General features: G+C 54.5%; 1 protein-coding gene across 1 annotated transcript in view; it reads left to right on the plus strand.

Moving 5' to 3' along the window:
- Positions 1 to 15,141, plus strand: part of ENG (endoglin) — a 29,811-nt gene that overhangs the window by 3,753 nt on the left and 10,917 nt on the right. Inside the window, exons 2-3 of the mRNA XM_060154278.1 lie at positions 4,515 to 4,657; positions 13,414 to 13,554. Coding sequence (XP_060010261.1) covers positions 4,515 to 4,657; positions 13,414 to 13,554 — 284 coding nt within the window. The remainder of the gene's footprint in view (positions 1 to 4,514; positions 4,658 to 13,413; positions 13,555 to 15,141) is intronic.

The raw sequence follows: 15,141 nt of genomic DNA on the forward strand, positions 1-15,141 counted from the left end.
CTCTCTCATGCGCACAGATGGGTCAGTGATGGGCCCTCTGAGGACAGGCCTGGTCTATTTATTTGCTTGAGGACCTGACGAGGGATCTGGGCAAGAGGCAGGGACCTCCTCTTCTGTGTCCCCAGTGCATCAGGCAGCCCTTTGTCTTTATACCCAGGTTACAGACGAAGAAATCAAGTCTCGGGACAAGTGACAGGTCCAGGCTTCTTTTCTCTGCATCTTTGGTGGCCTGGGTGGGTGTGGAAGGCTTGGAGCATTGATTGCCCTGGCTGTGGAGCAACCTCCCGCTTCTAGCTCCAGCTTTGGGGCCTCAGCCCTGGAGGCTGAAGAGGACCCTCGTCCAAGGCTGAGCTGACTTCAATACCTGTGACGGGGTGGGGGTGGATGCCAGACACTCCTCTAGCTTGTTTTGTGCACCATCAGACTTAACCTTCCCAACAGCTCGATGAAGCTGACACTCCTGTTACCCCCATTTTAAAGCTGAGGAGACTGGGGCACTGGCAGGTGAAGGACTTTGCCTGAGTAACACAGCTCAGAAATGAGCAGCTGGGGCTCGGGTCCTGGACCTAACCATACGCCATAGTGCCTTAGGGAAGACAATGAGGCTCTCTCTGTTGCCAACTCCTCTCACCCCACGCATTAGGTTTCTTTCCTACACCTGCAGTGGCCCTCCCACCTAGAGCACAACTGGCTGGGTTCTTTTTTTATTTAAGATTTTTTTGATGTGGACCATTTTTAAAGTCTTTATTGAATTTGTTACAATATTGCTTCCATTTTACGTTTTGGTTTTTTGGCCATGAGGTGTGTGGGATCTTAGCTCCCCGGCCAGGGATCAAACCCACACCACCTGCATTGGAAGGCCAAGTCTTAACCACTGGACCACCAGGGAAGTCCCTGGATGGGTTCTGGTGAGAAGCTTTTCACAACAGGGTTTTAAAGGATGAATAGGAATTGAAGAGAAGTCGTCAAATAAAGGAAGACTATTAGTCTGGGAAAGGGCATGGCAAGGGCAAGGAACAAGGTGTGTTTGAAGGAAAAGTTCACTTCTCCCCACTGCTGGACGTAAATAACCGTGACGGCGGTTGCCAGTTCCTCACACATCAGGATCCTCCTTGGCCCTGTGCATGTGTCAATTTTCCAATATTCTCACCAATTCGTTGAGGAAGGTATTTTGATGATCACCATCCCCATTCTACAGATAATAGCACTGAGGCATGGACAGGAAGCTGGCAAGTAGCAGAATCAGGATCTGAACCTTCAGCGTCTCTCAGATCCCTGCACTTTTTAACTCTACTCCAGGTTGTGGAGTATGGCCTTAGCCCGCAGACATCGCGCAGCCGGAGACAGACTAGGGAAAGGAGTGTTGAGGCCTCACTGGTGGCCAGGCCCAGGGGCAGTGGTTGGGCTGGACACAGGGAAATCTCTGAGGCCACGATTGGCCCCTGAAAGGAGCAAAGGGTGTCTGGGTAACTGAAGAAGAGGGAATGCAGAAAAGATCCTTGTCAAAGAGGATTGGCCCTGGTTTCATGAAATAATCACAGCTTCCGTGTCCAGAACACTTACTGGGTACCAGGTTCTGTACATGGGTTACCTCATGCAGCTGATATATAGCCTGCAAAGTGGATGCTGGGCGCTAAAGCTGGATTGTCTGGGTTCCAATACGGGCCCTGCCACTTAACAGCTGCGTGCCCTCAGGCAAATTCTTGCACCTCCCTAATCTTCAGTTTCCCCTTGTGTCAAACGGTTATAATAACAGCACCTACCTCATAGGGCTGCTATGAGCATTAAATGAATGAACCCACAGAAAGCCACAAAACAGTACCTGGCGCCCAGTAAGCGTGATGGAAGCTGTTTTGCAAATGGGGAAACTGAGGCTCAGAGAAGTTAGGCTTTTGCTCATGGTGACCAACTTTTTTTTTTTTTTTTAAATTACTTATTTATTTTTGGCTGCATTGGGTCTTCGTTGCCGCGCGCGGGCTTTTTCCTAGTTGCGGTGAGCGGGGGCTACTCTTCGTTTCGGTGTGCGGGCTTCTCATTGCGTGGCTTCTCTTTGTTGCAGAGCATGGGCTCTAGGCACGTGGGCTTCAGTAGTTGTGGCTCACGGGCTCTAGAGCGCAGGCTCAGCAGTTGTGGCGCACGGGCTTAGCTGCTCCGCAGCATGTGGTATCTTCCGGGACCAGGGCTCGAACCCGTGTCCCCTGCATTGGCAGGCGGATTCTTCACCACTGTGCCACCAGGGAAGCCCCAAGGTGACCAGCTTTTTTAAGAGGCAGAGATGGGATTTCACTCAGACCATCCAGCTCCAGAGCTGGTTTTGCTTGACCATCATCCTCTCGGCCGCCCAAGGCGCTGGGGGTGGCCATTTGGAAAGCCCCCAAGGTGACTCTGTGCTTGTGGGTGGGGGAGGCTAGGGAGGCAGCAGAGGTGGAGAGGTGGCCCCCCAGCTGGTAAGTCTCTCACTCACCCGGTCACCCAGGGCCCCAGCGGCGCCTCCTCCAGCCCAGGTCCCGGGAGCCCCAGAGTTTCCCGTGGTGCCAGGGGATTGTTTTCAGCTCTGTCTGGGCCCGCCTCTGGCTCCGGGAGACAGGCCCTGGGCGTCACACTCCCTCCTGTCTCCCCATTCTCGTCTGCGGAGTGGGGGCGGCCAGGACTCGAAAAGGCCCCAAAATAAATGGACCTCTTATCTGATCTCCCAGCCTGGCCTGTTATCTGATCATTACATAATGGCTAGGCCTGTGGCCTCTCCCGCTGGCTGACATGCTGACGGCATGGAGGAGGTGGCCCCAGGCGGCCCCAGCAATCCGGAGGAACTGGGGTTCCTGGAAGTCTGGGGAGGGGGCAGGGTAAGTGCGAAGGGAAGGAGGAAAGCGCTACACTAATCTGCAAGCCAGACCCTGGGTCTCTGTGGGGAGAGGTAGGGCCGAGCCGGCCATCTCCTGTCTCCGGGCCTCGGTCTCCCCATCTGTACAGGAGGACTAAGAAGCAGCCAGGAAGTCTGTCTTCACTATCAGGGACAGGGAGAGCGCGAGGGGCTTGGTGGGTCCCACGCGGGGGGTCAGCAGCAGGTTGTGTCAGCCCTTGAGTCTACTTGAGCCTGAGACATCAGTGACCTCCCTCACAGAGGCCCCCCACCTGCAGGCCACCCTGTTCCACCACATCACCACCCACCTAGGACAGTCAGTTCTTCTCCCGTGGCTGAAGTCAATCAAAGAATTGTGATAAAAAGAACTGCCACACACCCTATCTCACCTCTGTGCGTTGTGTGGGTTCTATTCTTACTGTCCACTTACTGACGAGGAAACCAAAGCCCAAAGTGAAATCGTTCGCCAAAGCAGCATCAGTGCTGGGCCTGAGATTCAAACCCAGGTCGGCCTGGCTCCAGGAACCTTGCTTTTAATGAAAATGCAGGCACTCTGGAGTCCCTGGCACATAGGACAGGGCCAGGGTGAGGATTTATAAGCCAAACGTCCTTGTCCCAGACTTATCCTTCCCAAGGTGTTGCCGGTGGGTGGCCGTCTGCCGTCCTTCTCTGACCCCTGGGGGTCCTGAGCCAACCAGGCGGTGGAAGGAGGCCGGGTTAGGCCAAAGACAGCCCAATAGCCCGGGATTCAGAAGAAGCCTCCCTCCCCCCTCCTCTGAGCTGGCGTCGGCTGGACGTGCGGCCAGGCCCTCCGCACCCATCTTTGATCTCCAAGAAAACAGGAAGCGAGCGCGACAAGATGGAGACACAAACTTCCAAACAGTCTCCCCTTCTCTGTCCTCCTTCCCTCCTCCAGAGCCCCCCCCTTCCCTGGCACATTCCTCAGGACGAGGTGTAGGGGCCTCATTTCCTCTTCCTCCTCTGCTGGGTCAGGGTGAAATTCCATTCCCTTCCCTCAGGACCTGCGCTTCCGGGCAGCGGGCTCTGCAGCCTACTCCGGCAGCTGCCCTCTGAACCTGGGCTCACTCTGTCCGTCGGGGCCAGGAGACTCTCAACCCTCCTTGGCCCGTTCCTCCTGGTCTCCTTGAGGCATAAGAGGGGAATTTTTGTCTCCTGATCCTTTGGAGGGGACCAGCCCAGAGGCTTGGCTGTGTGCACAGGTGGGTCCTGCCACACATTTAGGGTTGCCAGATGTAGCAAATGAAAATTTAGGATGCCCAGTTTAAGTTTTAATTTCGGATAAACCATGAAAAACTTTTTAGTATAAGTATATCCCACGCAATGTGTGGGATATGCTTATTCTTTAAAAATATTCATTTTTTTATTTATTCAGATTTAACTGGGTGTCTTGCATTTTATCTCTCAACCCTACACCTACTAGCACTGTGACCTCAGGCAAGAGACTTTGCGTTTCTGAGGTTCAGTTTCTTCATCTGTGGAATGGGTATAATGATATCCACCTTGCAGGGTAGCTCTGAAGATGCAATAAAGCCCTTCACCAGTGCCAAGCACCCAGTAGGCATTTGGAAAGTGGGAGCAATTGTCACCACGTTGCTCTTAACTGGCCCACTCTCTGGCTGTGCTTTCCCAACAGGTCTTGCAGAAACAGTCTATTGCGACCTACAGCCTGTGGACCCACAGGTGACATACATCACCAGCCAGGTTTCTGAGGGCTGCGTGGCTCAGAGCCCCAATGCTACCCTGGAAGTCCACATCCTCTTCTTGGAGTTCCTAAAGGTGAGTGCCTGATGGCAGGGTCAGGTGGGGACCCAGCAGATGGCCCAGGGCCCATGAGATGAGGGGAACTTTTCCTTGTGGCTGTCCCTGGGACAGTGGGCTGAGTCCTCACCAGGGCCCCTGTCAGGAGTGTGACATCGGCATCTCATCTCACAGGGCCTGTAAGGGGTGGCATTTCTGGGGCAATCTTCTGGATGCCCGCACAAGACCCTGGTGGAAAGGGCTGTGTTTGGCCGGCAGTGGAGTGGAGAAGAGCCAGGCGAGCTGTCATTCATGTACCTCCAGTGATGGGGAGCTCACTGTTTCTCAGTGACACGGCTCTGCTCTAGGCAGCTTTGACCTTGAGACAGTGCTTCCCTCGAGCGCAAATCTACCTCCCTGGAATGTCACTCATTGAAGATCTTGTGACCCGGCCAGGCAGCCCCCCAGAGACTGGAAGCCGGTGATGTCACCTCAGAGACCATTCTCCCCACACCAAGAAGGTCCACCATGAGTTTGTCTAAGTCCCTCTTGATAATAATAACACGTTTATTGAGCACTTACTATGTGCTAGGTACTGTGCTAGGCCTGCTAAGTACCAGGAACAGAGTTAAGCACCTTTCGTGTATTAAACCTCCTGAGGGCCCATCTGTCAGGGTCTGTTTCCCCACTTTTCGGAAGAGAGACCTGTGGCAGGCTGAGAGAGGTGAAGCGACATGCCCGAGGCCAGAGTTCGCTAGATCCCCAAGACTCCAAGCTAGGCCGTCACCTGGGTCTCCAGTGGATCTCAGTGTTCAGCCGGCGCCTGGCCTGCCCGGGGTTGGCAGCCACACCTGGCCAACGCGGCCTCAGGTCCTGATAGCGATTTAGTGGTGTCAGCTCGGGGTGAACTTGTGGCCCCCAAAACTGTTAGGTTGCCCTGCATTTGTGCAGTGATAAGACAGTGCCAAGACCACCAATATCGGGGGGCCTGCTCCCCACCACCCTGCCTGCCACCAGGACTGTGGGTCTTGATAATCCCCAAGTCGAAGATAGCGCCAAACACACGTTGTGTGGTTTCCATAGCCATTGTAATTTTTTTCAAGTTTGCTCATGATATGGAAAATGGGATTGCCCTCTGTAAGTTCATTACGTGTGTTCGGATGTTCAGGTCTCTGTGCCTCGCCTGGGTGGCACTGGGACCCCCCCAGCCCCAATCACTCAACAGTGAGCCAGTGTCAGAGAAGGCTCCTGGCCAAGCACCCAGGTCTATTGGAGACAGATATGTAGACAGACAGCCAGCACCCAGATGACTGGTGCTTTCTCGGGGGGCGCAGGGCAGGGGTAGGCCAGCTGCTATGGGATTAGGCCGGGCTTCATGGAGGAAGCAGGAACAGTAAGAACGGCCAGAGTCCACGGAATGAAGGAGGCCGTGGGGAAGAGCAGAGGGTAGAGTGAACGTACAGGCAGGAAAGTGGGACTCAGCTGAGGCTGGCATGTGATTCACTGCATCGGAGCTTACAGTTCACCTCGGGGCAGGGCTGGGGAGATGGACAAGGCCCCGTTGCCATAGGAAGGGGTTCGGTCTTTATCCTGTGGGCAGTGACAGTCATTGGAGGGTTTTTAAGGGCATGACAGGGTGCTGCTGTAATATGTCATCCTAGAGAGCTCATGACAACAGAATCTCCCTGTCACACTCTGCCTCTTCCAGAGAACTCAGTCCATGGAGTGTCCGGCTTTTAACTCAAGGAGTCAGGCTGCAGGCTCCAGGACGGCTGGACCTGTTTGTTGGAGGGGGTGATGGAGAGAGCCAGGGCTCGGGAGATGGGGGTTCCAGTCCTGGAGCACCTCGTATCGTGCCTGGCATGCAGAAGGGACTCCTCCCCACGCTCCAGTAGACACACACTTCTTGGGCTAAGGGACTCACCGAAGAATCATGGAGTAGCAGAAGCTGGCCCAGGGCCTGGAGTATACCAATGACTCTTTGTTGAATGTATGAATGAATGAATGCACTGCCATGTGACCTTGAGGCCAGCGTTAAGAGCATGGGCTCTGGAGCCAGACAGTCTTTGAATTGAACCTTACCCCCCACCACTTACAGGGGCTCGATCTTGGGCCACCTCTCCAAGCCTTGGTTTTCCCTGGGAAACATGGAGGTGATAATCGTACCTAGCTCACAGGGGGCTGTGAGAATCCAGTGGGGTAGCACAGGCAAAATCCTGAGCTCGGGCCTGCCCAGAGCCACCCTCGATGTTCAGCAGCTCTGCCTGTTGTTATCATAACGTCTCCTCTGTGGGCTCCGCGTCTCCCCTGTCAATACCCTCATTCAGCTGAGCACGCTACAGTGTGCAGCACATCTTCACGTCAGTCAACTAATTTGATCCTCATAGGTTGTTGCTATGAGGTGGCTGAAACAGGGACTGTGAGTCCATCTGCAAAGGGGGAAGCTGAGGTCTAGCCTGACGGAGCTGGGTGCTCCTGGCTTCTTGCCCCAAGGGTCGAGCCCATGATCCCACCAGATCTACTACCGTGACAACGAAAGACCCGTGGCTTCCCTGGGAGACATCTTCCTCCCCAGGCGGCCCCCAAGAAGGGGGTCTACAGCTCAACAGTCCCCCTCAACCAGTCCTCGCAAGGTGCCTGCTCTGTGCCCAGCCTATGTTGGGCATTGATGGTACAGAGAGAAAGCAGATCTGGCCCTTGCCCTTGAGCCACTCACAGGGGAGGCAGAGGTGGGCACTGGCATCCCTGGCACCAAGTGATGGACTCGGCAGCTGGGGAAGGGGATGCAGGGGCCTGCTGCCCCCGGGAGGATGATCACTGAGCGTGGAGGGAAGGAGGCATTCGGGGAACGACTCCCAGTGTCTAGCCAGACCGAGAGGGGAGTCAAGGGCATTCCAGGCAGAAGGCACTGTGTGAGCAAAGGCCTAGAGGCAAGAAACACGAGCGGGCAGCGGTGGCGTGGGTGGCGACCGTCTCAGCAACGGGCCCAATCCCTCCCAACCTATGGCTGCTGCCTCCAAACCCTGGCACAGAGAAACAGCTTTCCCCTGCATCCCCACGCGGCCTCTGAAGCCTTAGATTTCCTGTGGGTGGGCGGCAGATGAGTTGTGGCGGCCAAGAGCCTCGGGGAAGAGAGGTTCGGAGGGGGGTATGTGTGTGTTGGGAAGGTTTGCAGACAGACAAGGGGGCTGCTGGGCAGGGGCTCTATCTTGCTGGGTCCCCGAAGGGCAAGCTGGAGCCTGGATTCCGGGAGGGGGCCTAGGGTCATATCCTGACCTGCGGAGACAGGAAACCGGCCTGGTGTCTCAGCAGTTCCCGTCAGGCCGACTACACTGATCTGCTGTCCTCCTAACAAACCCCAGACAGCCAGAGCTGAAGCGGCCGCTGATTCACCCCACTTCTGGGCAAACTCGGGGAACTGACGCTGCCTTGCCCACCCCCGAGCACACGACTCACGGGGCTCTGGCATCGACTCTTTCCTGGGGAGACGGGCAGACAAGGCTGCTCGGGCAGAGGGAGGGCAGGGGGCCCACGGGTTCCCCCAGACCATCCTGGGAGGCTGTGAAGGGCTGTGGAAGGCAGTGCCGCCCGCAGACCTGGGCAAGGGGTCCTTGCCTGGCACCCACAATTTGCAGCCCCTCTCTGGCCCTTGTCCAGTTGCATCTCCCCTGCCCTGGGTGGGGAATCTGCCGAAGGGACCTGCGTCCCTACCCTGGGAACCCAGGACTCCAGAATTCCCTGCCCAAATGCGCTGGGCCTCCTCCCAGGGTAGGATGGGGCTCTTTCTTGTCCTTTCCTCTAGAAGGGGCACTGCACGGCTGGGGTCAGCTCCCTTAGACCTGAAGGCTGGGTGAGGTGACTAAGGGTGGACACTGATGGTGCAGAGAGAAAGCAGACCTGGCCCCTGCCCTGGGGCCACTCCTGGGGGAGGCAGAGGTGGGCGTCAGCAGCCCTGGTACTGAGTGATGGACTCAGCAGTGGGGGGCACAGGGGGCTGGGAGGAGTGAGCATGGCAGAGCTTGGGCATCCAGGCTGGTTTTCCACACGTGTCCATGTGAAGAGAAGCAAGGTGGGCTGGGGCCAGGGGCTGTCATATATGTTCTTGTGCCAGGCCTTGCAGATATTAGGGGCAAGCTTGGTGGAGGGGCATGGGCTGGGGGTCAGACAGACTGGACAGGGATTGCATCTGCTCTCTCAGTGCTGTATCCCCAGTGTTCAGCTCAGGGTCAGTCCAGGTACTGGATGGATGCATGGGTCGGTGGGTGAATAACGGAAGGAAGGGGAAATATACGTGTGTATAAGCATTTGCCTATTGTCCATCCCCAAGAGGTTAGTGGTGTCACTGACAGTTTGCGGGTGTTACTCTTGTTCTCTGCCAAGCTCCTTGGTGACAGGCTTGTGCCTTCTTTCCTGTCCCCCTTTGACAGCATAGAAGCCCCAGGCTGGGCCCAGTGCTGGTCTCTCAGACAAATGAACTGGGGATGTGGGGAGAACACGGGCTGACCAGGGACCCTCAGCTGGGGAGAGAAGCATGCCTCTCCTGGGTGTTCTGGAAGCCCACCCTGTAGCCACCTGGCTGGAGACCATGACCCCCAGATGCCAGGAGGAGCCCCAGGAGGCCAGATGGAACGTCACTGAGCCCAGCTCCTCCCTGCACAGATGGGGAGACTGAGGCCCAGAGAGGGGAAGCTGCAGGGTGGCGTGGCTGAAGTAGGTCCCAATTCCAGCTAACTGCTGCCCAGCTCTAACACCAGCCTCCTCAGCCCCCAAACCATGGCACTCCTCTGGATGAGCGGGCAGGGAGAGAACCGGCGGTCGTGAAAGCCAATCTAGCAATACTACCATGGGCACTGGACGACCCGCTTTGCAGGCAGACTCTCACTGAATCCTCACAAGTCTATGCAGTGGGTATATTGTTCAGCCCATTTTCCAGATCAGGAAGCCGAGGCCCAGAGAGAGGAAGTAACTGCCCAGGGTCACAAGCGAATGACTGAGCCTGGGTTTGAATTCAGGTCAGTCTGGCTTTGACCCCCTTCACCCGTTACCCTGCCTGCATGTGCCGTCTGAGTCTGCTGGGGTGGACAGAGGACGGCTGGCTCCAATCTGGCCGGCTCCAGTCTGGCCCTCGGAGTGGGGGCGGCGGGGCTGCAGGCAGCCCCGAGGCTCCACTCCTAGAAGAATTGCTGGAAGCGACTTTCTATAAGTGGCTACTAGCACTCAGGACCTCCTCACCGAAATCTCCCCTTCCCGCCACTGACTGCTGGGCCAACAATGGCATCTGTGGGACACGGGCACAAAAATAGAAACATGGTCTCCCGCCCACTGGCTCAGGGAGGGGGCCGGGGAGGGCCCAGGCCGGCCCAGGTTGCAGAGCTGGGGGAGAGGGCTTGGCTGGCCTGCCCGCCTCGGCTGGGCTCCCAGAATTCCCAGGATGACATTGGGAAGACTGGGAGCTTGGGGTGGGGGGCAAGGCAGGCCCCTTTCTTTGCCTTTGGGCTCCAGGCTGGGAGGGAAGAGGGAAGAGGGAAGTCAGCGTGTGAGTTACCACGCTGATGAGTCAGGGCCATGAGATGGAAATGTTTGCTGTGGAAACCCTGACTGGGTTTTTCTGGTAACCAGCTGGCCTTCGGCTCGGCCCAAGGGCTCAGAGACCCCAGGGAGCCCAGCCAGCCGAGTTTCCACATGACTCGCGTGCTGTGTGGCCCTGGCCCCTGCCTGCCCCTCTTTGGGCCTCAGCCCTCACCCCCTTCCCAGCCCCCAACTCTACAGGGAGGGACTTGGTGAAAACTGAATTGGGGGATTGGTATGTGAGCCCCGGGAGCACAGCCAGATGTCATGACAAACGTCACCAAGCTCCAGCCTCCTAACCCCCTCACCCTCAGCATGACCCGACCCTGACCTCTACTTCTCTTTTTTAACTTCCTTTGTCCCGAGCCCCACCTGGTTTTGGTTCCCAACCCTGTCTTACTCCCATTTCACAGATGGGGAAACTGAGGCACAGAGAAACTGGGACAGTTACAGAGCGGCAGCAGGAACGGATGTTCACAGGGCTCTTTCCTCCCAGCTCAGGGGCTGCGCTCCCAGTCGCTCTGTCACCTGCAACACTCTCGGCCTGCGGGTGCCCACCCAAGGGCAGAGGAGGGATCTCCTCATCTGCAGCAGCCGTGGCACCTCCAAACCATGGGGCCCATCTATTCACCATGTATGGGCCTCAAGGTCTACTCCTCTGTGGGAGGACAGACAGATGGGGCTGGACAGTGATGAACTGTGGGGCAGTCTGGGGAGCGGCAGGATTGAGAGGAAGGACACGGTCCAGGTGAGGTATCCAGGGGTCCAGGCACCCACTGTGGCACCAGGCTGATGTGCACGGGGCGCCTGGCTTCATCACTCACCTTGGCATGTGACCTCCCTGCCCCCGATGGCTGCATCTGTGAAATGGGAGAGTACCTGACCCTGCTTCATGAGAGCATGCGCAACTTTCACAGCACAGGACCGGGCACAGATTAGGTGGAACCACGTGAAATTACTGATATTTGATTGTTGTTTCTTTAAAAGCTTTATCGTGAAAACATTTGCCTGTTTAAAGTGTACAGTTGAGTGGTTTTTATCAAATACACAGAGTTGTGCAATCATATTCGATTGTTCAAGCTAATGATACACAGGCAACTAAGGTAAGGAAGCTGGGGTGGGTACCTTCTTGATGGTTCAGGCAGGTCAGCAGTGCCCGGGCCTTTCCTGACACTGCGGAGGTGGGTCTTCCTTCACTCCGGTTAATTTCAAGTACTGATCAAAATCCTGGAACAAAATGTCAGTTCTGACCTTTAGATTGGTGTTTCATATTTTACCAGAATATGATATTAAATCCAGTATTTAATTCTTCAAGTGTTTAGAATGCATAATATTTTTAAAAATTGATGAAACAAGATATTTCAAAATCCAAAAGTTATAGACCCATTAGAAAACATAAATTAATCAAAAATGTGAACTTATACAGACATAAGTTTGAGATACATCATTCTACTATAAATTAGTATAAAAGTGATTATTCAAAAAATAGGCAACGTAAATAGCTCACTAAAATGAAAAAAATTATTTATGAAACATTGAAAATGAAACATTATTTGCTTTTCTGTTGTTGTTTCAAAGAGCAAACTTACAAAGAGTGATTATGGTGTCACTTTTAGGTAACGGAAATATTTCTGGCAGATTTTTCCAGCAGCTGAAACACTCTCTGGCTCTGTGACATCAGTTGGGGAAATGGCCCGGAGATAATTAGAAGTTAAATCTAAAAACTTTCCACTGATGTCTTCATCTTGAAATATCTGTCTCCTTTTTGATAAGTTTGAGGAGATTTGGGGAGGGTCAGCTTTTTGTCTCTTTGGAGAGACTGCCAGCTTTTGAGAGCCTCTGGAGTTTGTGTTTCAGTCAAGTGTTTCCATCTGTCTTTGTCCTCGTGAGGACGGGGCTTCTGAGGCCTATACCTGTCTCAGTTTCAGGAGTCACCTGTTCATACTCCGTTGGTTCAGAGAGTCTTTGAGCAGAGCAGGGGTTCTTCTTTCGATAGAAGCTTTGCCTTGTGGATTGCTGTGTTCTTTTTCTTCTTGAGAATAAGGAGGTATAGAAAAACGTGATGGGACAGGATAGCGGTTGAGAGTAGAGATCTTAGCTCCATACTTACTTGCTGTGTGATGATGGGCAAATGACTTCACCTCTTTGTGCCCCACTTCCTCCTCTGTGAGTGAGAATGACTATGGTACCTACCTCTTTGGGTTGTCGTGGGGATTAAGTGAGTCAATGTGTAAAGCACTTAGAATAGTCCAAGCACTTAGTAAGCACTATATAAGTGTGAGGTATTAATTATTGTTGTTGTCGTTGTTATGAAAGCATTCTAAATGCATACACCATGATCAATTAAAATTTTTAATGCAGTCGGTACCTCTCAAGACATAAATGATTTCAACTTACATTTCTTATAAAATATCAAAATAATGGTATTACTCAACAAAACATGAGTATTTAGTACTTTAAAATAGTAAAGCAAACAGGAATACTGCAAACTGGGGAGGGTTTGATGCCTCAACGCTGTTGCATAGGGACAGAGAAAGGGCACAGGGTACTCTCTAAGTCACACAGGCGTTTGCAGGCCTGGTACACAGCAGGTGCTCTGTGGGAATAATAAACCTCAACTGACTACTGGATAAAGTTCAGGTTCATTGCATTTACTTATTTATTTTCATGGAAAGGCATTTTATTTTATTTTACTTTTTATTTATTTATTTATTTTTTGCGGTACGCGGGCCTCTCACTGTTGTGGCCTCTCCTGTTGCGGAGCACAGGCTCCGGACGCACAGGCTCAGCGGCCACGGCTCACGGGCCCAGCCGCTCCGTGGCATGTGGGATCTTCCTGGACTGGGGCACGAACCCGTGTCCCCTGCATCGGCAGGCGGACTCTCAACCACTGTGCCACCAGGGAAGCCCAAGGCGTTTTATTTTAAATATAGCCGTGTGTACATGTCAATCCCAAACTCCCAATCTATCCCTCCCCGCTACCCTTAAAGAAACATCTCCTTGGATTTGCCGGGACTCATCTCCTTCATTCGCTCAGCAAATATTTTTTCTGGGTACCTCCTGAGGGCCAGGCACTGTGCTGGGCTCTGGGAGACAGGAGTGGACAAGCTGGGCAGGGAGAATGGAGTGGAAGCTTACAGTAAATGAGTCGTCACTACTGATCTGGTGGCACAGCCTGTGCAATCTGACTGGTCTCTGTATGTGTCTCTCCCCTGCCCCCGTTCCAGGAGGTGTCAGTGCTGGAGCTGACTCTGCAGACATCCAAGCACAACGGCACCCTGCCCCGAGAGGTGCTTCTGGTCCTCAGCACTAACAAGACCATCTTCCTGAAGTTGCAGGCTCCGGGAATCCCACTCCACCTGGCCTACGTGAGTGTGTTACCTCCAGCCCCAGCCTCAGGCACGGGCCCGCTGTCCACATCTGTGGGCCAGCGTCCCCTACTTCTCGTTTTCATTCTGACATTATTCACCAGGGCCCTGCCTGGTGAATCCCATGGGGCCCTGACAGGGAGAACGCAAAGGGCAACAGAACCTGGGATAAAGAGCCCAAACCTGGAGGTGGGAATCAGGTTGATGTGCAACCCTGGCCAACTCCAATCCCCTCTCATAGCCTCAGTTTTCCCATATGTGCAGTGGGAGAACTGAGGATAGTCCCATAAAATAACCTTGTCACTGTCTTTGAGAAAGTTACAAGACATAAATTTGAAAATATTTAAGTGCAGACAAAAAAGGCCAGGAAGAAACCTAACAATGATGGACTTCCCTGGCCGTCCAGTGGTTAAGACTCCACGCTTCCAATGCAGGGGGCATGGGTTTGATCCCTGGTCAGGGAACTAAGATTCTGCATGCTGCACGGAGTGGCCCCAAAACCAAAACCAAACAAAAGAAACCTAACAATGCGTTATCGGTAGTTATGGGGAATTCCCTGGTGAAAAACAAAACAAGACAGTACTTATGGCTGGGGAGTGGGATTTGGAGAGATATGTTTTGTTCTTTAAACTTTGTTGAATTTGCAAGATTTGCTATAATTAGCATGGCCTAAGTTGGAGAAAAATTATTTTAAAAAAAATTCAGATAGTAAGTGTCAGACACATCCACCAGAGAGAGGATTTCCACTGTCCGGGACCCACAGAAAGGAAGTTCAGGGCTGGAGGAGGTGGGGCGGACCACGGCACTGCCCCCTCCACATGGAAGGCCCTGGGAGGTGATCCCCAGATGCGAGCAGCTGTTGTTTACAGCCAGAGAAAGCAGAGGGGAGGGAGCCAGAGCCCGGGGGAGAGCAAAGATAACAAATGCGAGAGAGACACAGGAAGAAAAATGACAACGGAAAGAGGGCGGGCCTGTTGTGAGAGGAATAGACAGACTCTCAGAGACCACAGAGTTCCAGCAGCGGGAGAGAGGAGCTGGGGACCTGAAGAGAGGCCCAGATACAGGGCTGCCTGGGAGACGGGCCCAGACACGGAGAGAAGTTGAGGGGGTGCGGGACTGGCGGCAGGGGCAGCACAGAGGCAGACGGGGCTGGCCAGCCCGGACGGCCCTGGGAGGGAAGTTGCAAGCCTAACGAAAGCCAACCAGGAGGGCAGAGCCGACCGACCCCACGCGGCACATCCCTCGGCTCCCAGTGCGGGAAAGCGAGATCCTGCCACGGCTCCTCCTTCCTCTCGACTCTCCCCTTTCCCCTTCCCATTCCCGGACGCCCTGGCGGCCCAACCCCGGGATCTAGGCCCGGCGGCGGGGTTCCGGGTGACGCAGGGCCCGTGAAAAGCGCCCGCCCGCCGGGCCGGAAGGTCGCAGCAGCCGCCGGCTCAGACCTCCGCCAAGCCTTCCTTCCCCCCACCCCCCCGCCCACGCTAAGAATACACGGCCGGGGGGCCGGGCCGGGGGCACCTCCGGAGCCGCGCGCGGCCTCGGCCCGCAATTTCCGGAGCCGGGCCCCCGCAGCCGGAGCCGGGACGC

Source organism: Lagenorhynchus albirostris, chromosome 7 (assembly GCF_949774975.1).
Source record: "Lagenorhynchus albirostris chromosome 7, mLagAlb1.1, whole genome shotgun sequence".
Lineage (NCBI taxonomy): Eukaryota > Metazoa > Chordata > Mammalia > Artiodactyla > Delphinidae > Lagenorhynchus > Lagenorhynchus albirostris.